This window comes from Mobula birostris, chromosome 12 (genome assembly GCF_030028105.1).
Source record: "Mobula birostris isolate sMobBir1 chromosome 12, sMobBir1.hap1, whole genome shotgun sequence".
Classification (NCBI taxonomy): Eukaryota; Metazoa; Chordata; class Chondrichthyes; order Myliobatiformes; family Myliobatidae; genus Mobula; species Mobula birostris.
This window is the reverse complement of record NC_092381.1, coordinates 66,114,303-66,137,565: the sequence shown is the minus strand read 5'-3', so window position 1 is coordinate 66,137,565 and position 23,263 is coordinate 66,114,303. Positions and strand designations below refer to the sequence as shown.

Genomic DNA, 23,263 nt, shown 5'->3' with positions numbered 1-23,263 from the left:
GAAATGTGATTTGTTCTGAGTATGTAGGTGAGTGATAGAACACGGAATTGTAAGATTAGAAATTAAGATTACTCACTGAACTAAGTGCTGTATCAACCCTCACGTGGTGTCAGATGGGTACATGGTAGGCTACTGAAAACCTGTGCCAACCAGCTGGCGGGTGTGTTCAAGAACATCTTTAGTCTCTTGCTGCTGCAGTCGGAAGTTTAAACCTGCTTCTAAGGATGTCAATCATACCGGAGTCGAAGAAAAGCAGGGTGAGCTGCCTGAATGACTATTGCCCAAGTGCACTCACATTTACTGTAATGAAATGCTTTGAGAGGTTGGTCAATGCTAGAATTAATTCCTGCATAAGCAAGGACCTGGACTTGCACAATTTGCCCACTGCCATAATACGTCTGGTTGCTGTTTATTGATTACAGCTCAGTGTTCAACACCGTCATTCCCTCAGTCCTAAGAAACAAGCTGGAAGCTGGAAAACCTGGGCTTCTGTATCTCCCTCACCAACTGGATTCTTTGCTTCCTCACTGGGAGACCACAGTTTGTGCAGATCGAGAATAGCACCTCCTTGCTACCAGTCATCACTGATGTACCTCAAGGATGTGTGCTCAGCCCCCTGCTCTTTCAGTACAGCTCAAACATCATTTATAAATTTGCTAATGATACAACTGTTGTTGGTAGAGTCTCAGATGGTGGCGAGAAGACATACAAGAGTGAGATAGATTGGCTGGTTGATTCCTGTCACAACAACAACCTTGCACTCAACATCAGTAAGACCAAGCAATTAATTATGGATTTTAGGAAGGGGAAGTTGAGGGAACAGACACCAGTTCTCTTTGAAGGGGTCATCGGTAGAAAGAGTGAGCACTCTCAAGTTCCTGGGGTCAACATCTCTGAAGCTGTATCCAGGGCCAAGCATATTGATGCAGCAATGAAAAACCATGTCAGCAGCTATACTTCCATGAGGAGTTTGAGGAGATTTGGCATCTCACCAAAGGCTTACCAAATTTCTACAGATGTACTGTGGAGAGCATTCTTGCTGGTTGCAAACTCATGCATTTCCACCATAGGCACTAGCCTTGCCAGTATCTAGGAAACCTTCAAAAGGTGATGGCTTAAGAATGTGGCCTCCATCATTAAGGACTCCCAACATCCAAGATGTGCTGTTCTTATTACTACCGACTAATAGGCCTGAAAATACACACTCGGCATTTTAAGAACAACTTCTTCCCCCGCCATCAGATTTCTGAACGTACAATGAACCAAACCAGGAACAATACCTCACTACGTTTGCTCTCTTTTTGCACTACCTATTTAATTTATATACATCTTTTTTAATGCATTGCTTAGTACTGTTGTTGCAAAACAACAAGTTGCACGATACCCTAGTAATATTAAACATGATTCTGATTTTATGATACATTAGAATCTGCTTTCAAGCTCCATTATTATAATATCTGCTTATGAATTTACTTTTAAATAGCTCTTGGCCAGCTTTGGTTAATTTTAGTCACTAGCTATGCTAAGTTACAACTTTTAAATGGATGTAATTAAAGATATAATATTCAAATTTTCTCTTGTAGACTTCTAGAATAGTTTCTGGAATCTACTGGGAATTTGGCAAGTTTATCAACCTTAATCAAAACATCCCTGGAGTGTAGAAGAATGAGGAGAGATTTGATAGAGGTATATAAAATTATGATGGATATAGATAGAGTGAATGCAAGCAGGCTTTTTCCACTGAGGCAAGGGGAGAAAAAAACCAGAGGACATGGGTTAAGGGTGAGGGGGGAAAGTTTAAAGGGAACATTGGGGGGGGCTTCTTCACACAGAGCGTGGTGGGAGTATGGAATGAACTGCCAGATGAGGTGGTAAATGCGAGTTCTTTTTTAACATTTAAGAATAAATTGGACAGATACATGGATGGGAGGTGTATGGAGGGATATGGTCCGTGTGCAGGTCAGTGGGACTCGGCAGAAAATGGTTCGGCACAGCCAATAAGGGCCAAAAGGCCTGTTTCTGTGCTGTAGTTTCTATGGTTTCTACCTAGGCATACTTGATGTTTAACCCAATTAATAAATGCTTCTTATTTTTCATTTAGTTCTACCCTAGAACTGGTTGTTTGACTACCTTGACTAGGTATATTTTGTATTCCATTCTTTGAACTCAAAATTGTACAAAATGCAGAGTTTAACTCTATTAATAAACACTTCCATTCAATTCTATCCCAAAAATGGTGTTTGACTTTTAACATGGAATGGTTAATGGTATTTTTAAAAAAAAATACATTTCTTGAATTCCAGTTTTACCATGGGAATTTGACTTCTGAAATTCTAGTCAAATACTGTGGCTACCCTCTAACGTATAAAATTTGTATGCTCTAAGCTGTAAATTTTGATACACAAAGTATGAACTAAATGAGCTAAAAAATACACATTAATTCAGCATCTGAAAGTGAAAATTTGTCATTTCTTATCTATTCACTTTGTTATTCTCCAAAATAGTTTGTGCTGACGTAGTTACTTCTGTATCCAAATGACTTCAGTGTGACAGGATCTTTCCGAGAATGTTGTTGTGTCAGGTGTGAGCAGTTGCAAAGCATGGCAGGATGTCTGGTTGCTGTTTTAACAACATGGGTGTCATTACAAGAAGTGACAATTGGCTGTTTGACACAAAATATACATCCAATATTTTACTGTAATGCTGTTGAAACAGAACAGACCAATCTATGCAACTTGGAGACTCTGAACTCTAGGTTGATTATGGCTGACATAGTTCACAAATCCAGGAGTAATGAATTTGATTAGTTGAGGCTGATCCTCCCTGTAAACAATAGTCCATTTATTTGCCAAATATGTATGTTTGCATTGATGGTATTGATTTTGGACCTTTCCAGTGTATGTTGGATTTGTTTACTTATCACATTTTTTTATATTTAATATCAATCATAACAGCTACATTTACTGAATGATTCACATAGACTTGCTTGAAATGCGTGTAGATTGTGAAATTTACAAATACTTGGATCTCTGTAGGTTAAAGATTTGCTGTTGCTGATATTGACATTTGGAATTAGCAAATATGGAGCTAAGTCTACTATTGAGGGCACATGAATATTTGTGTCTAGATTATTTGAGTTTAGGTTGGTTGGTGTTATTATGTTGGAACATTAATTTTATCCAGTTTATCTAATCTCTGAGCAACACCCAAATGTGCCAGGGTACGGTTTTGCCAGAGGCATCAAGCCAATTACAGTTGCAAGAAAAAGTTTGTGAACCCTTCGCAATTACCTGGTTTTCTGCATTAATTAATCATGAAATATGGTTTGATCTTCATCTAAGTCACAATACGAGACAAACACAATCTATCTAAACTAATAACACACAAACAATTGAACCACTTCTTGTCAATACTTTTACCATTTAAACAATCACAGTCTAGGTTCAAAAAAGTATGTGAACTGAGGTACTGCCTTCTACAAAAGCTATTTGGAGTCATTGTTGCAATCAATGAGATGAGGTTGGAGGTGTGGGATGTCGCGGTGCCTTGCCCTATAAAAAAGACACACAAAGTCAAGTTACTGACAGAGCCTGCTCTTCTCAAGAAAGATCTGTTTATGTGCACCATGCATCGATCAAAACAACTTTCAGAGGATCTTAGAAGAGCAATTGTAGAAATGCATGAAGCTGGAAAAGGCTACAAAAGCATTTGTAAAGACCTGAGTGTTCATCAGTCCTCATAAATTGTCTACAAATGGAGGAAATTCAGTACATAGAACATAGAATAGTACAGCACAGTACAGGCTCTTCGGCCCACAATGTTGTGCCAACCTTTAAACCCTGCCTCCCATATAAGCCCCCACCTTAAATTCCTCCATATACCTGTCCAGTAGTGTCTTAAACTTCACTACTGTATCTGCCTCCACCACTGACTCAGGCATTGCATTCCACGCACCAACCACTCTATGAGTAAAAAACCTTCCGCTAATATCCCCCTTGAACTTCCCACCCCTTATCTTAAAGCCTGTCCTCTTATATTGAGCAGTGGTGCCCTGGGGAAGAGGCGCTGGCTATCCACTCTGTCTATTCCTCTTATTATCTTGTACACCTCTATCATGTCTCCTCTCATCCTCCTCCTCTCCAAAGAGTAAAGCCCTAGCTCCCTTAATCTCTGATCATAATGCATACCCTCTAAACCAGGCAGCATCCTGGTAAATCTCCTCTGTACTCTTTCCAATGCTTCCACATCCTTCCTATAGTGAGACGACCAGAACTGGACACAGTACTCCAAGTGTGGCCTAACCAGAGTTTTATAGAGCTGCATCATTACAACGTGACTCTTAAACTGTATCCCTCGACTTATGAAAGCTAACACCCCATGAGCTTTCTTAACTACCCTATCCACCTGTGAGGCAACTTTCAGGGATCTGTGGACATGTACCTCCAGATCCCTCTGCTCATCCACACTGCCTAGTATCCTGCCATTTACTTTGTACTCTGCCGTGGAGTTTGTCCTTCCAGTGTGTACCACCTCACACTTCTCCGGGTTGAACTCCATCTGCCACTTCTCAGCCCACTTCTGCATCCTATCAATGTCTCTCTGCAATCTTTGACAATCCCCTACACTATCTACAACACCAGCAACCTTTGTGCTGTCTGCAAACTTGCCAACCCACCCTTCTACCCCCACATCTGTTGCTACTCTCCCTAGGAGTGGGCATCCTGCAAAGATCATACCAAGAACATAATGTGCAATGCACAGGTAGGTGAAAAAGAACCCAAGGAAACAGCAAATATCTGCAGAAATCTCTAGAACTCGCTAAAGTTCTGCTCACATGTCCACTATAATGTTCTGTGGACAGGTGAGACAAAAGTTTAACTTTTTGACAGAAATGCACACCGCTATGTTTGGAGGAAAAAGGGTATTGCAAGCCTACAACAAAACCTCATTCCAACTATGAAGCATGGTGGAAGGAGCAACATGGTTTGGAGTTGCTTTGCTGCCTCTGGGCCTGGCAGCTTGTAATCATTGCGGGAACAATGAATTCAAAATTTTATTAAGAAATTTTACAGGATAGTGGTCCATTACCTCAAGCTTAATAGAAGTTGGATGATGCAGTAAGACAATGATCCAAAAACAAGAGTAAATCTACAACAGAATGGTTTAAAAGAAGAAAAATTGTGTTTTGGAATGGCCAAGTCGGAGCATAGACCTTAACCCAATTGCGATGCTGTGGCATGATCTGAAGAGAACCTTCCATGCAATGTATCCCAGAAATATTGATGAACTGAAACAGTTTTGTATGGAGGAGTGGACTAAATTTCCACCTTGCCATTGTGCAAATCTGATCAGCAGCTGCAGGAAATGTTTGGTGGAGGTTAATGCTGCTAAAGGAGGTTCTACCAGTTATTAAGTTCTAGGGTTCACACAAGTTTTCTAGCCTGGACTATGAATGATTAAACAATGTGTTCAATAAAGACATGAAAAGTACAATTGTTTGTGTACTATTAGTTTAGGCAGATTGTGTTTGTCTATTATTGTGACTTAGATGAAGATCAGACCACATTTAATGAGTAATTAATGCAGAAAACCAGGTAATTGCAAGGGTTCACAAACGTTTTCATTTAAATGTCACGTCCTGTACATCGTCCTCAATCTATTTTTGGGGGGAACTTGAGTGGCCAACAACCTGGTGATATTGTTCAAATTCAGTTACTCTGATCAGTACAAGCTATTATGGAGCAGAATAATAATGGAGTGATGGAATTGAAATTCCAGTTGCCACTTTTCTCTCATTGGAAACTTGGATTTGTTTTGTTTAAATATAAATTGAAAACCTTAAATTAGGTATCCTCTATATTAACACAATTCTGAAGTTCCAAGTGCTGCTTGTTATTTTTAAAAGTCTAAGCGTGGTGTAGAGAAATGTATACCAAGGTCACACAAACAATGTTACATTAAATGAGCAGATCTCACTGTTCCTAGTGTCAAATAACAGTTAACTAATGACCAGGGAGTACAGCCAGAATCAGGAGCATAGTACTGTGAGTGGCTCAGCTGATCAGCCAAAGGCAGTAGTCCATGTCAACGTATTTCATTGGTAGAAAAAGGTATGAGACCCTTCAGACAGATAACGGAAATCACGCACACACGTGCGCAGTACTGTAGTAATTTTGTGTATCACTGCGCTGCTGCTGCAAAAAAAAATTTCATGATGTACATAAGTGATGATAAACCTGATTCTGATCTGGGTCTCTGTTTTAGACTAAGAATGGGAAGGGGGCAGGGAGAGGGTAATCATGGTTGGGAAAAGGGGAATGGAGAGGGAAGCACGAGAGAGACATTCTGTAATGATCTGTAAATCAATTATTTAGAATCAAATGATCTTGCCTGGTGTCTCAGGGCTGGGCATGTCTGCACCTGCACCAACCCTGCCCCAGCACGTCTTCTCTGCCAGCTGTCCCACACCCCTCCTGCAGTACTCCAACATTCTTTGCTCCCACCAGATTTACAAACTCGCTATCCGCTTCATGTTGACAAACACAGTACTGTGCAAAAGTCCTAGGCATCCGAGCTATATGTATGTACCTAAGACTTTTGAACACATCTGTAGCTGGAGAGTTAATGGATGGAGGACTTTGTATTTTTGAGGAAATAAAACTGCATATTGAGGAAGATGGGCTTTTGCACGTTGGGTTGGAGGTATTTTATGCCATTCCTCCTTACAAAACGGCTTCAACTCTGGAACACACATCAAAGTTGCTGGTGAATGCAGCAGGCCAGGCAGCATCTCTAGGAAGATGTGCAGTCGACGTTTCAGGCCGAGACCCTTCGTCAGGACTAACTGAAGGAAGAGTGAGTAAGAGATTTGAAAGTTGGAGGGGGAGATCCAAAATGATAGGGGAAGACAGGAGGGGGAGGGATAGAGCCAAGAGCTGGACAGGTGATAGGCAAAAGGGGATACGAGAGGATCATGGGACAGGAGATCCGGGAAGAAAGACGGGGGGGGGGGGACCCAGAGGATGGGCAAGAGGTATATTCAGAGGGACAGAGGGAGAAAAAGGAGAGTGAGAGAAAGAATGTGTGCATAAAAATAAGTAACAGATGGGGTACGAGGGGGAGGTGGGGCCTTAGCGGAAGTTAGAGAAGTCGATGTTCATGCCATCAGGTTGGAGGCTACCCAGACGGAATATAAGGTGTTGTTCCTCCAACCTGAGTGTGGCTTCATCTTTACAGTAGAGGAGGCCGTGGATGGACATGTCAGAATGGGAATGGGATGTGGAATTAAAATGTGTGGCCACTGGGAGATCCTGCTTTCTCTGGCGGACAGAGCGTAGATGTTCAGCAAAGCGGTCTCCCAGTCTGCGTCGGGTCTCACCAATATATAAAAGGCCACATCGGGAGCACTGGACGCAGTATATCACCCCAGTCGACTCACAGGTGAAGTGTTGCCTCAGCTGGAAGGACTGTTTGGGGCCCTGAATGGTGGTAAGGGAGGAAGTGTAAGGGCATGTGTAGCACTTGTTCCGCTTACACGGATAAGTGCCAGGAGGGAGATCAGTGGGGAGGGATGGAGGGGATGAATGGACAAGGAAGTTGTGTAGGGAGCGATCCCTGCGGAATGCGGGGGGGGGGGGAGGGAAAGATGTGCTTAGTGGTGGGATCCCTTTGGCGGTGGCGGAAGTTACGGAGAGTAATATGTTGGATCCGGAGGCTGGTGGGGTGGTAGGTGAGGACCAGGGGAACCCTATTCCTAGTGGGGTGGCGAGAGGATGGAGTGAGAGCAGATGTACGTGAAATGGGGGAGATGTGTTTAAGAGCAGAGTTGATAGTGGAGGAAAGGAAGCCCCTTTCTTTAAAAAAGGAAGACATCTCCCTTGTCCTAGAATGAAAAGCCTCATCCTGAGAGCAGATGCGGCGGAAATGGAGGAATTGCGAGAAGGGGATCAACTCTGGAATGTTGGTGGGCTATTATGCATGAACTGCTTGCTCCAGGTCCTTCCACAACATTTCTATAGGATTAAGGTCAGGACTTTGATTCGGCATTCCAAACACACATTTTCTTCTTTTGAAACCATTCTGTTGTCAATTTGCTCTTGTCTTTCGGATCATTGTCTTGTTGCATTATCCAACTTCTATTAAGCTTCAGGTGACAGACTGGTACCCTGACATTCTCCTGTAAAATGTCTTGATAGAATTTTGAAATTGTTCACTCAGTGATTGCAAGCTGTCCAGGCCCAGAGGCAGTAAGGCAGCCCCAAACAATGATGTTCCTTCACCATGCTTCACAGTTGGGATGAGATTTTGGTGTTGATGTGCAGCACCTTTTCCCTCCAAACATAGCAATGTGCATTTCTGCCATGAAGTTCAACTTTTGTTTCATCTGTCCACAGAACATTGTCCCAGAAGCATTGCAGAACATCCGGGTGGTCTTTTGCAAACATGAGACGTGTAACAATAGTTTTTATTTGGTGAGCAGTGGTTCCCTCCATGGTGTCCTTCCATGAACACCATTCTTGTTCAGTGTTTTTCTCATAGTAGACACATGAACAAGACGTTAGCAAGTTCTAGAGATTTCTGTAGGTCTTTTGCTGTTACCCTTGGGTTCTTTTTCACCTCCTTCAGTATTTCACATTGTGCTCTTTGCAGGATGCCTTCTCTTAGAGAGAGTAGCAACAATATTGAGCTTCCTCCATTTATAGACAATTTCTCTTATTGTGGACTGATGAACACTGACGTCTTTAGAAATGCTTCTGTAGCCTTTTCCAGCTTCATGCATCTCTACAATTCTTGTCCTTTGAAAGTTGTTTTGATTGAGGCATGATGCACAAAAACAGATCTTTCTTGAGAAGAGCAGGCTCTGTCAGTCTTTTATATGGCAGGCCACCTCTACAAACCATACCTCCAATCTAATCAATTGGAACACCTGACTCCAAATAGCTTTTGTAGAAGGCATTACCATAGAGGTTCCAGTAAATGCATGTAATATTAGATCATTTTTCTCAATAAATAAGTAAATGAATAAGTATAATGTTTTGTGTTTATATAATTGGGTTCTCGTTATCTAGTTTTAGGACTTACGTGAAGATCCGATCACATTTTAGGTCATATTTATGCAGAAATAGAGAAAATTCTACAGGTTTCACAAACTTCCTAGTGCCACTGTACCTCACAATAGAAAATGTGCAAATGCCTTTGAGAAAAGTTTTTTAAGAATAGTTTCTGTGATGACAGACTATAGTGGCAAGAATAGATAAAAGGGGCTGGGACTTTTTTTTAAAGAGAAGACTAATAAGATATAGAAGTACGTAAAATATTGAGAAGACCGGACAGGTTTGCTGTTCACATTGATGGAGAAGTTGAAGACTAGTGATCGCAGCTATAAAATAACCTGAGCAATACAAGTTTCCCCTGCTATCCGAAGGTAGAGCGTTCTTGTGAAACCGTTAGTAAGCTGAAATGGCGTAAGGTGAAGATGCAATTACCATTAATTTATATGGGAAAAATTTTTGAGCATTCCCAGACCCAAAAAATAACCTACCAAATAGCACATAAACCTAAAATAATGCTAGTAAAAGCAGGAATGATATGATAAATACATAGCCTATATAAAGTAGAAATAATGTATGTACAGTGTAGTTTCACTTAACAAAATCGGGAAGATCTAGCCAAAACCGATTTGTAGAAAAAAATTGGCACGTACACGCATGTGCACACACCTGCCCGCACAAGGCTTCACGGTCATCGTAGTCTTTCTCTGGGTAAACACAAGTTTAAAGTGGGTATCTTTCTCATAAAAGCAAAAATCCTCTTTCGGTTAGCAAAAACAGCCACTAATGTAGGTCTTTTGTAAAAGCGAAGTGGCGTAAAGTGAGCGTTCGTAAAGCGAGGGGGAAAAAAGTGAAAAGTTTGTGCAGCATGTGATTGGAGCTTGTAAAGCTGTGCCAGCAGATGTGGTCTGGTCAAATTAAGAGGGAATTGAATAAGGCTTCTTTGCAGGGACTAGTACTTGGAGTTAATGGTGTAGTAATGGCATTAAAGTGTTGGCCATATAGTTGTCTCTTGTGCTGTAAGCATTCTATAATTGTGTTCAAGTCCTGAAACAATTCATTTCATGCCGTGTTTAATGTTTTTAAAGCAAGATCTCAGTGACAGCTGTATAAATGTCCTGATAATATTGAAGCCAACAGCACTCATTATTGGAGTGTACCTGACAGACCATTTAGAATGCAATACTTTGGCTTGTTCAGAGATGTCCACAGTATGGTGGTGATGCTGTTCTGGTTTTTCTGAGGCATGACTAGTTTTTAACTCATGATAAAAAACCAAGACCACTTACTTGACAAGTGCAGTGAAATATGAGGGAAAAAGTACAACCCAGGCTGGTACTTGTGACACAATTTCTATATCGGACATGAAATATTTGGTTAGTGAGGGATTAGCTTAAAGGTAAGTTGGTGCAGATTTAGTGAACTGAAGGGCCAATTTTGTGCTGTATCTCTGTAAATCTATTATCATTTTTGGGTTAAAGGAGGAAATCTTGGTCTAAAATTGTGTACACTGTTGATTCTTCACACTTTGATTTTACAGGCAGGGAAGCAAACCATTGTGCATATTTTCAACTGAACCAAAATTGTACTTTGTGAAAGTAATGTGAATCAACAGTCTTCATTCGTCATTTGCCATTTTGATTGTCCTGTATTGTGATTACTAGCTGTGTGTGCAGTTGGGTGAGGGAGGATAAAGTTCCCACTAGACTGTTGCTGCTTGACTACTCCCGAGTCTGTGTGGTCAGAAGTGGAAGCAAGCTTTCCTCTCACCCAATTGTCTGTTAAAGAGGGGAAACATTTTATGATAAAGGAAAGCTGGAAATGCAAACGCTGCTCTAATAGATATCTTCCAATGGGTGGTTGTTCTTTTCCTTAGTAATGAGTTTGAGCATTTTAGGGTGTAGCAACAGTTTGAGGAAATCTCTGCCATTTGGCATTGACCTAACTATTGAGTTTTGAAGTGAATTGTTTGTGTCACTTCACAGTTTTGGGGTCTGGAGTCTCATATATTTTGCAAATGCCTACCTGAATGCAGGGGATATGAGGTGACTCACTTCCTTTGTTGACACTGCATCTACTGGAATACCTGACCCAATCACAGTTATATAAGAAAAGCTGAATCATTGGCCACCATCACTGCATTTGAAACTAAAACTGGTAATTCAACAACTGCTTGTCTCCTTCATTCCTCTCTCATTTACCCAGGGCGTCTGGGGTTTGCAGAAAGTGGAGAGGTTTGAGTATTACCTGACCAAGCTGATGATTTTGAAAATTATTTTATTATTAAACTGATTTTTATTCATAAACCCCATCTCATTTTGGACCTATTCCAGTAATTGAGGTGATGTAGAGCTTACTTGGATTTAAACATTTTTACTGAAGTCTCCTCATGACCTTCCTTAAATTCAATCCAACCTTCTGTCTTAGAGGCTACCTATAAGCAACTTATATTTTTTTCTGGAGATTTCATTAGCTCCAATTTGAATTTCTTTATTAATATGGTGAGAGGCAAGTGTCATCCATAATGTAAATGCAAATGCTGTGGAATCTGGAAATTGGAAAAAAAAACAGAAATTAGACGTTCAGGATAAAACTAAAGAGGATTTTTTTTTACAGTTGTAAATCCTTTACTTTGGAGGGATGCAAGTGTTCAGTCATTGACTCTATTCTAGACTGATTGATAGATACTTGGATATTAAGGGAATCAAAGAATACAGATATGGTGTGGAGAGGTGAACTTGAGGGACATGATTAGCCGGGATATTATTGAATGGTAGAGCAGATTGGGCTGTTGGAGCATACAGTATGTCCACTGACCACTAGGATGTGGGGTCTTGGCTGCATTGTGGTCAGTAATTATAGACAATTGGTAGGAACTGCACCACCTCAATCCTACAGCCTTGACATCTCGTGTTGGATGTGACAGAAGCTCCCATCTATTTTAGCGCTGATTCCATCAACACCATTGTGGGAATGCTTTCTGAACACTAAATAAGATATCAGAGTACTTGTAGAAAGCTAGATATTTTGGGATTAGAGTTGTCAGTGTTCAGGCACTGCACCATCCAAGATTGCAGCTTACTTGTGGCACCATTAGGACAAATTTCAATTTAGTAATATGCAAGAAATAAAATAGAAGTTTAGCTGGACTAGACTTTTGCTAGTGTGACTAAATGATGCAGAGAGAACAGGATATAATAATGTGAGGATGCAGTTGGATCCTATTGGATGCCTATTGGATCTTCACTTTAATGACTGATGATGTGAGCCAAATTGGGTGGATGTTGGGAAGTTGCCGTAGAATCCACTTGACTGAACATGATTCTTTTGTCTGACAAGTTTGCATATACGTAAAATCACTTGCACCCCTGCTTGGCTGTACAAATGGATTGCCATGTTGATCTTTAAGGAGACCTTTAGACCTTTCTCACCCTAGCTGTTCTTTCTCTCTTAAAGTACCTGTCGAATCTCTTGGGATTTTGCTTCACCTTGCTTGATATCCTCTTTTTAGCTAGCTGGCTTGTGACTCAGTCCGATGGGAAAAGTATGCTTTTGGTTGTGAGTGGCAGTGGAAATAATGTTAAATAATTATTGAGCAGAAGATTTTAAAATGTCTGTTCCTATTTTGATGGATGGGATTGACATTTCTGTTTTTATATTTTTTCTTTTGTCTGCAGGCAAGCAGAGGCCCTTAAGGCTGAGATGACAGGTACGATAACATTATTTTTCTTAAATTTATACTGTTTTTGAAAATGTGATGTCCGGATTTTCAGGACTGTGAAGAATAATTTATTCAGCCCAATTCCTGTCATGGTAACAAAATAAGACATTCTTATGACAGTGTTAAGCTACCTGCTTATTTTTTTCCACAGATAACTTCATTCAATTCTAAATCTAGCTATTGCTAATTTTAATGTCTGTTAGTCAAACAATTTGATTTTCCAGTGTAGGAGTCTAAATTTAAAGAATGAGGTTTAGGTTTAAAGGAAACCTCTGAGACAAATTTTTTCACATAGAAGGGTGGTAAGTATGTAATATGAGCTGTCAGCAGAAGTCGAGTACAATTACAACATTTGGACAGGTTCATGGGTAGGGAGTGTCTAGAGGGACATAGGTCACTGTAGGCAAATAGAATTAGTGCAGGAAGGCACTTTGGACAGCATGGGAGAATTGGGCTGAGGTACCTATTTGTACTGTATGTTTAGGACTCAAACTTCTGGAAAAGTTTAGACTTATTGCTTTCAGGAATTACTATTTAACACTCTGTACTTGAAAAATTGGATTTAAATGGAGATTCTCATTACCTCAGATGAAAATTAATGTTGGGGTTTTAAAAAGAGCTATCCCTTTCATCTTATGCTCCTGATATTTATATTTTCTCACCTATTATTTCTGTTGCTTTATACTTTTTGGTTTGAACTGCATAGAACAGTACCAACCCTTTGGCCCATGATGTTCTGCCCTTTTAACTTGTATAATCTTGTACATGCTCTTCCAGTTACACTGCAGAAAAATTCTTATGACTTTAAATGAAAATTCATGAATTGCATCAATTTTCAGCTGGAGATTCTGTTTGCCATGAACACCAAAGCAGTGTATCTAATAAATGCATGTTCACTTACTCATGATGTGCATCTTAAATAACTAAAACAGTTTGTTTCCTGTATGCTGTTTTATGGTGTTCACTATATTTGAAATAATTGGTTAATAGAATTTGATATGTTATTGTTACCTTAACATTTTTACTCATTTATGCCATGTGTCTTAAGACAGGACAGATGTTTATTTGCCCATCCATAATAAATCAGCATCTTTCTCTACTCTCAAAACTGATATCATCTGTACCAAATGTGATTCCCTGCAGAACCCCTAGTCATTGTTTGAGGAAAATCTGTATATGTAGTTGTTTTGATCAGTTTTTTTTCTGTGTTTATGGTTTTCATTGCCATATGTTCAAATTTATTTTTGCCTCAGTTTTTTCCCCTATGTATTTTCCCCTTCCTGAGCTGTTAGCTTTCTCTCCCATCCCTTCATCCTTTCCTGCTTTATCCTTTAGTTATAATAGTGGGGGGTGGGAATTACTTGCACGGTGCCTGGAATTGCTCACCTCATTCTTTCAACGACCATACTGACCTGGTCCTTTTGACCTATCCTGTTGGCTTTAATTTATACTCCTGTAGTGAATGAAAATGACACCAGGATATTCAACATCACCCTGAGGAAATCCTGCTCCCAAATACTTGCAACAGCCTTGACAACTGGCAAAGCAGATCTCTTTGCGAAAACTTTTGAGTTTAAAATCCTAAAATATTTTTAATTAGAGTGAATTAAAATACATCACTAAAATTGTAAAAGCACAGAATATTCCTTTTTTACGTCTACGGCTGTAAAATCCCAAAGCAAATCAATTTAGTTTTGGATCTTGTGTCAGTGTTCTAGGATAGGACCTAGGTGAGATTTTATTTTTCTCTCCTCTCCTCTCTCCCCCCCCCCCCCCACCCCCACCAATGCCTTATTTCTTTTTTTCCTCCCTGGAGAAATTTTACCTGGATGCAGCTCTGCTGCTGCACTCTACATGGAGCCCAGTGGTAGAGAGAGCTGTCCAATAGTTTTTCAATCCATGTATGTAAGTCTTGGATTTCCATTTAAGTAGGTAACTACTGAGTCAATATTTTAGGGACATGCCTCCTGATTTCTGCTCAGTTACTTTGTGATAGAGGATGAAGCATCATCTTCCCATTGAGCAAAGTAGTGGGCTGCGTATTTGTTCTTTCCACTAGAAAGTACAGCTTCTGTGCTTTCACAGTATTTGGTCTCACTAAAAAATACTGTTCTTTCATATCAAGCAGTAGTAAATCAAGGCAACTGGACTTGCTGTGTTGTCTAGAAGACATTTCACCACTCATTTGAGAGGCCTCTTCAGTTCTGATCCATGGTGGGTAGTGGGTAGTTTTCCAGTGTCTCTGACTAGGCATCATAGATCAGACTGAAGAGGCCTCTCAGATGAGTGGCGAAATGTCTTCTAGACAACACAGCAAATCCAGTTGACTTGATTTACTAATGCTAGATATACAATTACCTGGATGACTGACAACCTTCATAGACATACTGCTTCTTTCATTTTTCCAGTCAGTTGATGTATAGATTTTCATTTGAGTGTCTGGCTTTACTTTGCATATGTAATACAACTTTAATTGGTTTAGGCTCCTGTAACTCATATTTGCAGATGTCAATTGTCAGTGCATGCATTCATTTGTGTGTGTTTGTTAAAGTGACTTGACAAACTTTTTCAAATAATACCTTTATAATTTGATTTAAAGTGAAAAGGTACAGCATGCATGTGCCACAAAGGTAAGCTTATCTTTTAAAAGCCATATGCCATAACATACCATTTTTCTGAACAGATTCAAAGTTGGGTCCGGCTGAAGTCTGGACTTCCAGGCAAGCACTGCAGGACCTCTATCAGAAGATGCTGGTCACAGATTTGGAATATGCATTAGATAAGAAGGTAGAGCAGGACCTGTAAGTATGCAATAGAAACCAGATAAGTCACAGAAATGAATTTGTGCCTTTGTTCCAATTCCAGTTTTCTCTTCAACTGCATGTAAGAATTGGACTTCTCAAAGTAAATGAAAGAAAATTGAATGTAGGGCATAACATTTTTTTTATTCTTCCTTGAATTCTCTTCAATTCAGCAAGGCCTGGACCAACTGCAACTTCTTATTAATAATAACTGTTTGTATTACATTTGTTTGTTCTAATCACTTGTAAAAGAAAATAATGAGTTTGCCAAGACAATAGGCACATTTATTCTCTGCTGGTGCATTTAGTAAATGGTAAAATATAGCAGATATTGAGATATTTCCACTAGTTGGAGAATCTTAAATGAGGAATGGCTGTTGGGGGGGTGGGTGGGAGAGCTACAGAAGCGGTAGAGATAGCTAAGTCCATCGTAGGAAAAGCCAGCATTGAGCATATCTACAAGCAGTACTGCCACAAGAAAGTGGAATTCATCATCAGGGACCCCACCATTCTGGCCATGCTCTCCTCTCGCTGCTGTCATCTCGAAGGAGATGCAGGAGACTTAGACCCCACACCACCAGATACAGAGACAAACTTAACCTTCAACCATCTGGCTTCTGAACTAGCTTGAATAATTTTACTCATTTCAACTCTGAACTGATTCTACATCTCATGTCCTCACTATTATTTATTGATTGATTTGTTTTTGCACTTTGGTTGTTTGTCATTCTTTGTAGATTTTCTTTTTTTTAATTTTATTTTTATTTGGATAAGGACTTCACAAGTATCATGCACTTTTTCCACACTTATAACCTTTTCCATTTTTTTATATGTATAAAACTATAATTATTTATACATTCTTAAGTACACATTGAGATGATATAAAAGGAAATTAGACACTTAAATAGATAATTATGTACAGTGGTAATTCTAATCTATTAGGCTAAGTAATGGTATTAGTTGTTAAGAAACATAGTAACAATAGTTTCCATAAATCCCTTCTGGACCATTTCTTCTGGTCCAAAATGTTGTATGTAAGCTTATGTAACAACCATTGTAGGTATTTATATCCTAACTTGTTCATGCTTGCTCCTGCCCCCAGACATAATTATCCAATCCCCATGTACTTATTTACTTAATTTTATCATTTTTTATCCCTTTCCCAAATCTTTTCCTTTACTTGTATTAATTCTCTATTTTCCAAAAGAAAACAAAAACAGTAAACATTTAGACTAGGGGTGCTTACGTGAGCAATATTACTGTGTTGATGAGAAGAGCAGTATAAATCATTAGGAGAGTCATCTAAAGTCTGCTCGCATTGGGGTTATATATTCAATCCATTTATTCCAGATTTGATAAAATTTTTCTTTTTGAATTCTCAGGGAGTAAGTCAACTTTTCCATTTTAAATATTTCCAAGATAACTTCGTGCCAATCTTCTAATGTAGGTGGTATTGGATTTAGCCACTTTCTAGTGATTGATTTCTTACTTGCCGCTAAGAGGGCCTGCAGCAACTTTATATCTTCCTTCTGTTCAAAAAACAATACATGCCCCAAATAGAGCATCTCAAAGTTCAGAGGTATCTGGGACCTAAGTACCTTAACTAATGTTCTATGAATACTTTCCCAATATATACTTAATTTAGGGCAATCCCAGAAAATACGAAAATAATTTGCCTCCTTGGAGCCGCACCTTCTCCAACACGTCACGTTTATATCTCTATATTTTTCCTGATATGGGGTCTTGAAGTATCTTATAATATTTTTCCAACAGTGTTCTCTCCAAGTCAAAGAATTAGTCGAGGACCACTGAAAGCTGCATATTTTCCCCCAAGCCTCCTCTGAAAGTACCAAACCCGCTTCTTTCTCCCACTTCTCTTTAATATACAATGTGTTTACATTTTTAGCATGGGAGAGTGCATTATATAATCGAGAAACTGATTTACTAGGTTTTGAACTGCAAGCGGAATTCAGGATCTTGAAAAATTCTAATTCTACTGTTGATAGGTCTGTATATCTACAACTCTGGTTAACATAGTTTTGTACTTGAAGGTACCTAAAAAAGTCATTGTGTTCTAGGCCATGTTTGTCCTGCAGGATTCGGAAACTTCGTAATACTCTTTTATCTATAAATGAGAGGTAGGTTGTAAGACCTTTCTTTATCCATAATATAAATCTTTTATCTCCTCTGTTGGGAAGGAATTTGGTATCATATGCACACCATCTGAAGAGTTTTAATATGTTATTAATTCCACACTAATTAATCACCTTCTGCCATACTTTTAATGTAAGATTTATCCAGCTGTTTTTAAATTTTTCCAATTGGGCCACCAATCCTTTGTCAGCTATTGAGGCCTGTAGAGGAAAACTGTCAACTAATCCAAATTCTATTTCCTTCCATCTAGCCTTATATTTCCTATTACACCAATATAACAGAGGGGTTACCTGTGAAGCATAAAAATAATTTCTCAAGCAAGGAAGAACCATACCTCCTCCTTCCTTCCCTAACTGTAAGGTGTTATATCGAATTCTAGGTTTCTTTCCTTGCCAAATGAAGCGGAAAATCCATTTGTCCCATTTCCTGAATTGATTATCATCCACCTCCACAGGTAAAGTACAGAAAAGATACAGTAACCGAGGAAGAATATTCATTTTTATAGTATTTATCCTTGAATTTAAACTTAAAAAGGGGATAAGATTCCATCTATGCATATCTGCTTTTATCTCTGAGATTAATGGCCCATAATTTACCTGTGACAGCGTTGAAAGATCCTTCGGCAGGGTTATTCCTAAATATTTTAATGATTTAGCTTCCCACTTAAGATCGTATGTATCCTGCAATTTTTTGGATGGTGTATAATTTAGGGACATAACCTGCATTTTCTTTACATTTATTTTATAACCTGATATTTTCCCAAAGTCATCCAACAGTGTAAACAATCCTATAAGTGATTTTTCTGGTTCACTCAGATAGACCAAAACATCATCTGCGAATAACGCCACTTTCTGTTCAATCCCTGCCACCTTGATACCTTTTACGATTTCGCTCTGGCTTATTAGTTGGGCAAGTGGTTCAATATATAGCGCAAAAAGGAGAGGAGAAATTGGGCATCCCTGTCTAGTGCCTCTCTCTAAGATGAAAGAGTCAGAGAGGTCCCCATTTATCTTAATTCGGGCTGTAGGGCTGTCATATAGAGTCTGAATTACTTTAATAAACTTTTCTTGAAAGCCGAATCTTCCTAACACTCTGTATAGGAATGCCCAACTAACCGAATCAAAAGCTTTCTCAGCATCTAATCCTACTACTATTGTCTCTGTCTCGTTCTTATTAACCTGTTCTAATATGTGTAGAGTTCTCCTTATGTTGTCCTGTGTTTGTCTTTGTTGAATAAATCCAGTCTGGTCTAAGTGGATTAGGCCAGGTAAAAGCTTTTCCAATCTGGGTTCTTTGTAGATTTTCATTGATTCTATTGTATTTCTTTGTTCCACTGTAAATACATGCAAGAATCTGAATCTCAGGGTAGCATATGGTGACATATTGAATTGACATTATTACTTGCATCCTTCATACACATGAGAAGTAAAAATCTTTACGTTATGTCTCCATCTAAATATGTAATGTGCAATTTATAATAAATAATATGTACAACAGGATAGTCAATATAACATAGAAATACAGTTGTGTCAGTATGAGTTAAGCAGTCTGGTGGCTTGGTGGAAGAAGTTGTCCCAGAGCCTGTTGTTCCTGGCTTTTATGCTGTGGTATCATTTCCTGGATGGTAGCAGCTGGAACAGTTGTGGTTGGGGTGACTTGTGTCCCCAATGATCCTTTGGGTCCTTTTTATACACCTGTCTTTGTAAATGTCCTGAATAGTGGGAGTTCACATCTATAGAAGAGCTGGGCTATCCACACCACTCTTTGCAGAGTCCTGCGATTGAGGGAAGTAAAATTCTCATACCAGGCACTGATGCAGCCAGCCAGGATGCTCTCAATTGTGCCCCTATAGAAAGTTCTTAAGGTTTGGGGGCCCACACCAAACTTCTTCAACAGTCTGAGATGAAAGAGGCATTGTGGTGCCTTTTTCACCACACAGCCAGTATGTATAGACCATGTGAGCTCCTTGGAGATGTTATGCCGAGGAACTTAAAGCTCAGCCCCAGATACATTGATATATTGATATCAATAGGGGTTAGCCTGTCTCCATTCCTCCTGTAGCCCACAACCAGTTCCTTTGTTTTTGCGACATTGAGGGAGAGGTTGTTTTCTTGACACCACTCTGTCAGGGTGATGACTTCTTCTGCAAACTGCCTCATTATTATTTGAGATTAGGCCAATCAGTGTAGTGTCATCAGCAAATGTAATTAGATTGGAGCTGTGGGTGGTGACACAGTCATAGGTATACAGAGAGTAAAAGAGGGGGCTTGGTACACAGCCCTGAGGGGCACCTGTGTTGAGGATCAGAGGGCAGAGGTGAGGGAGCCCAAACTTACCACCTGCTCGTGAAAGCAGCAGGCCAGGCAGCATCTTTAGGACGAGGTACAGTTGACGTTTCAGGCCGAGACCCTTCGTCAGGACTGACTGAAGGAAGAGTTAGTAAGAGATTTGAAAGTGGGAGGGGGAGATCCAAAATGATAGGAGGAGGGAGAGGGATGGAGCCAAGAGCTGGACAGCTGATCCCCCCCCTCCCCCTCCCACTTTCAAATCTCTTACTAACTCTTCCTTCAGTTAGTCCTGACGAAGGGTCTTGGCCTGAAACGTCGACTGTACCTCTTCCTAGAGATGCTGCCTGGCCTGCTGTGTTCACCAGCAACTTTGATATGTGTTGCTTGAATTTCCAGCATCTGCAGTATTCCTGTTTGCGTTTTTAAAATTCACTACTGTGAAGCCTCTTCCGGTGATGCCTACACTGAAGAAGTGTAGATCCTCTCTTCGGGAGTTCAGTTAAACCATCTCTCACTGCTCCCCATCTGTAATTTCTTCGGCTCTTCAACTTTTCGATCACATTTTGACTCAGACTCGCTATCACAGCCATATTTCCTTTCTTGGAACGTGCCTCTGTCGCCAACTTACTCCAGTTGGCTTTAGGATTCGTTTCCGAGCCTCTCAATTTGGACCTTCTGAGGATCCCAGGTACTCACATTTTATTGACTCTGCCTCTCACCGCTTCTCCCGTCAAGCTCTGAAGGCGACTCTCTCCGCCATGAGGAGGTACTTGGTGTCCCTATCCTAGACCCTTACACACCTCCGGGACACTTTCTTCGCCTTCTGTTATGGTCCTACCCGTTATTTCATCCTCCGTCGGATTCACGCCTGCAATCGTCGTTTTTTTGACTTTGTCATGTTAGGCAAAGATCGCAAGATCCTACATCTACGGACTCCAGAGCCTGCCGGCCCCGACGCTAGCAGGCATGAACTTCAGATTGCGGCCCCTGCCACTGATCTCGGCGGCTCCAACACCTCAGGGCATATTCAAAACCCAGACTCCAGCAACGACCATGGACACCTTCACAGCGATTGCGCAACTACCAACTGCGACTCCAGCCTTGAACTCGAGGCCGGGTCTTTATGTGCTGCTGTTGTGACTCCCGTCTCCCCTTCCCCCACCACCACTCTGCAATCCCGTCTCCTTCAGATCCCATCGTCAACTCCTGGGTCCTCAGAGGCTCCATCTTCCTCTCACCCCAACCCTCCCCCCTCCCCCCTCTGATCCCAGCTCTCATCTGTGCCGGGTCTTTGCCATCCCCTCCGACCTTCAACTGTCGGAGGCAGAACGCTCTGTCCTCAGTAAGGGCCTCACCTTTGTCCCCCTTCGCCCACACCTCAGCAAGTTCTGTGTTCGCTGTGATGCGGTACTCTTCTTCCGCCGTCTCCGAGCCTACTTCTTCGGCAAGGACTCTTCCACCCCCACTGATGACCCCTTCGCCTGTCTTCAACCCTCCTCTTCTTCATGGACACCCCGCTCTGGTCTTCTGCCTGCTCTGGATCTCTTTATCGCTAACTGCCGACGGGACATCAACCGTCTCGACTTCACCGCACCTTGTTTCCATTCCACCCTCACTCCTTCGGAACGCTCTGCTCTCCACTCCCTCCGCACTAATCCTAACCTTATTATTAAACCTGCCGATAAGGGGGGTGCTGTTGTAGTGTGGCGTACTGACCTCTACCTTGCCGAGGCACAGCGACAACTCGTGGATACCTCCTCTTATTTACCCCTGGATCGTGACCCCGCTAAGGAGCACCAGGCCATTGTCTCCCACACCATCACCGACTTTATCCGCTCAGGGGATCTCCCATCCACTGCTACCAACCTTATAGTTCCCACACCTCGCACTTCCCGTTTCTACCTCCTACCCAAGATCTACAAACCTGCCTGTCCTGGCAGACCTATTGTCTCAGCTTGCTCCTGCCCCACCGAACTCGTTTCTGCATACCTCGACACGGTTTTATCCCCCCTTGTTCAATTCCTTCCTACCTATGTTCGTGACACTTCTCACGCTCTTAAACTTTTTGATGATTTTAAGTTCCCTGGCCCCCACCGCTTTATTTTCACCATGAATGTCCAGTCCCTATATACTTCCATCCCCCATCAGGAAGGTCTCAAAGCTCTCCGCTTCTTTTTGGATTCCAGACCTAATAGGTTCCCCTCTACCACCACTCTGCTCCGTCTAGCGGAATTAGTCCTTACTCTTAATAATTTCTCTTTTGGCTCTTCCCACTTCCTCCAAACTAAAGGTGTAGCTATGGGCACTCATATGGGTCCTAGCTATACCTGCTTTTTTGTTGGCTTTGTGGAACAATCTATATTCTGTGCCTGTTCTGGTATCTGTCCCCCACTTTTCCTTCGCTACATCGACGACTGCATTGGTGCTGCTTCCTGCACGCATGCTGAGCTCGTTGACTTTATTAACTTTGCCTCCAACTTTCACCCTGCCCTCAAGTTTACCTGGTCCATTTCCGACACGGCCCTCCCCTTTCTAGATCTTTCTGTCTCTATCTCTGGAGACAACTTATCCACTGATGTCTACTATAAGCCTACTGACTCTCACAGCTATCTGGACTATTCCTCTTCTCACCCTGTCTCTTGCAAAAATGCTATCCCCTTCTTGCAATTCCTCTGTCTCCGCCGCATCTGCTCTCAGGTGAGGCTTTTCATTCCAGGACGAGGGAGATGTCTTCCTTTTTTAAAGAAAGGGGCTTCCCTTCCTCCACTATCAACTCTGCTCTCAAACGCATCTCCCCCATTTCACGCACATCTGCTCTCACTCCATCCTCCCGCCACCCCACTAGGAATAGGGTTCCTCTGGTCCTTACCTACCACCCCACCAGCCTCCGGGTCCAACATATTATTCTCTGTAACTTCCGCCACCTCCAACGGGATCCCACCACTGAGCACACCTTCCCCCCCCCCCCCAGCTTTCCGCAGGATTCGCTCCCTACACGACTCCTTGTCCATTCGTCCCCCCCCCCATCCCTCCCCACTGATCTCCCTCCTGGCACTTATCCTTGTAAGCGGAACAAGTGCTACACGTGCCCTTACACTTCCTCCCTTACCACCATTCAGGGCCGCAGACAGGCCTTCTAGGTGAGGCAACACTTCACCTGTGAGTCGGCTGGGGTGATATACTGCGTCCGGTGCTCCCAATGTGGCCTTCTATATATTGGCGAGACCTGACGCAGACTGGGAAACAGCT

The 23,263-nt window shown here is 41.3% G+C and overlaps 1 protein-coding gene across 4 annotated transcripts in view; it reads left to right on the top strand.

The window, feature by feature from the left end:
* Positions 1-23,263, top strand: part of smg7 (SMG7 nonsense mediated mRNA decay factor) — a 151,021-nt gene that overhangs the window by 17,917 nt on the left and 109,841 nt on the right. For 2 of the 4 annotated variants that reach the window (XM_072273973.1, XM_072273971.1), the window contains exons 2-4: positions 12,728-12,759; positions 15,455-15,572; positions 17,651-17,710. In XM_072273973.1, coding sequence (XP_072130074.1) covers positions 12,728-12,759; positions 15,455-15,572; positions 17,651-17,710 — 210 coding nt within the window. The remainder of the gene's footprint in view (positions 1-12,727; positions 12,760-15,454; positions 15,573-17,650; positions 17,711-23,263) is intronic. The other 2 variants (XM_072273975.1, XM_072273972.1) reach the window with 1 other exon arrangement.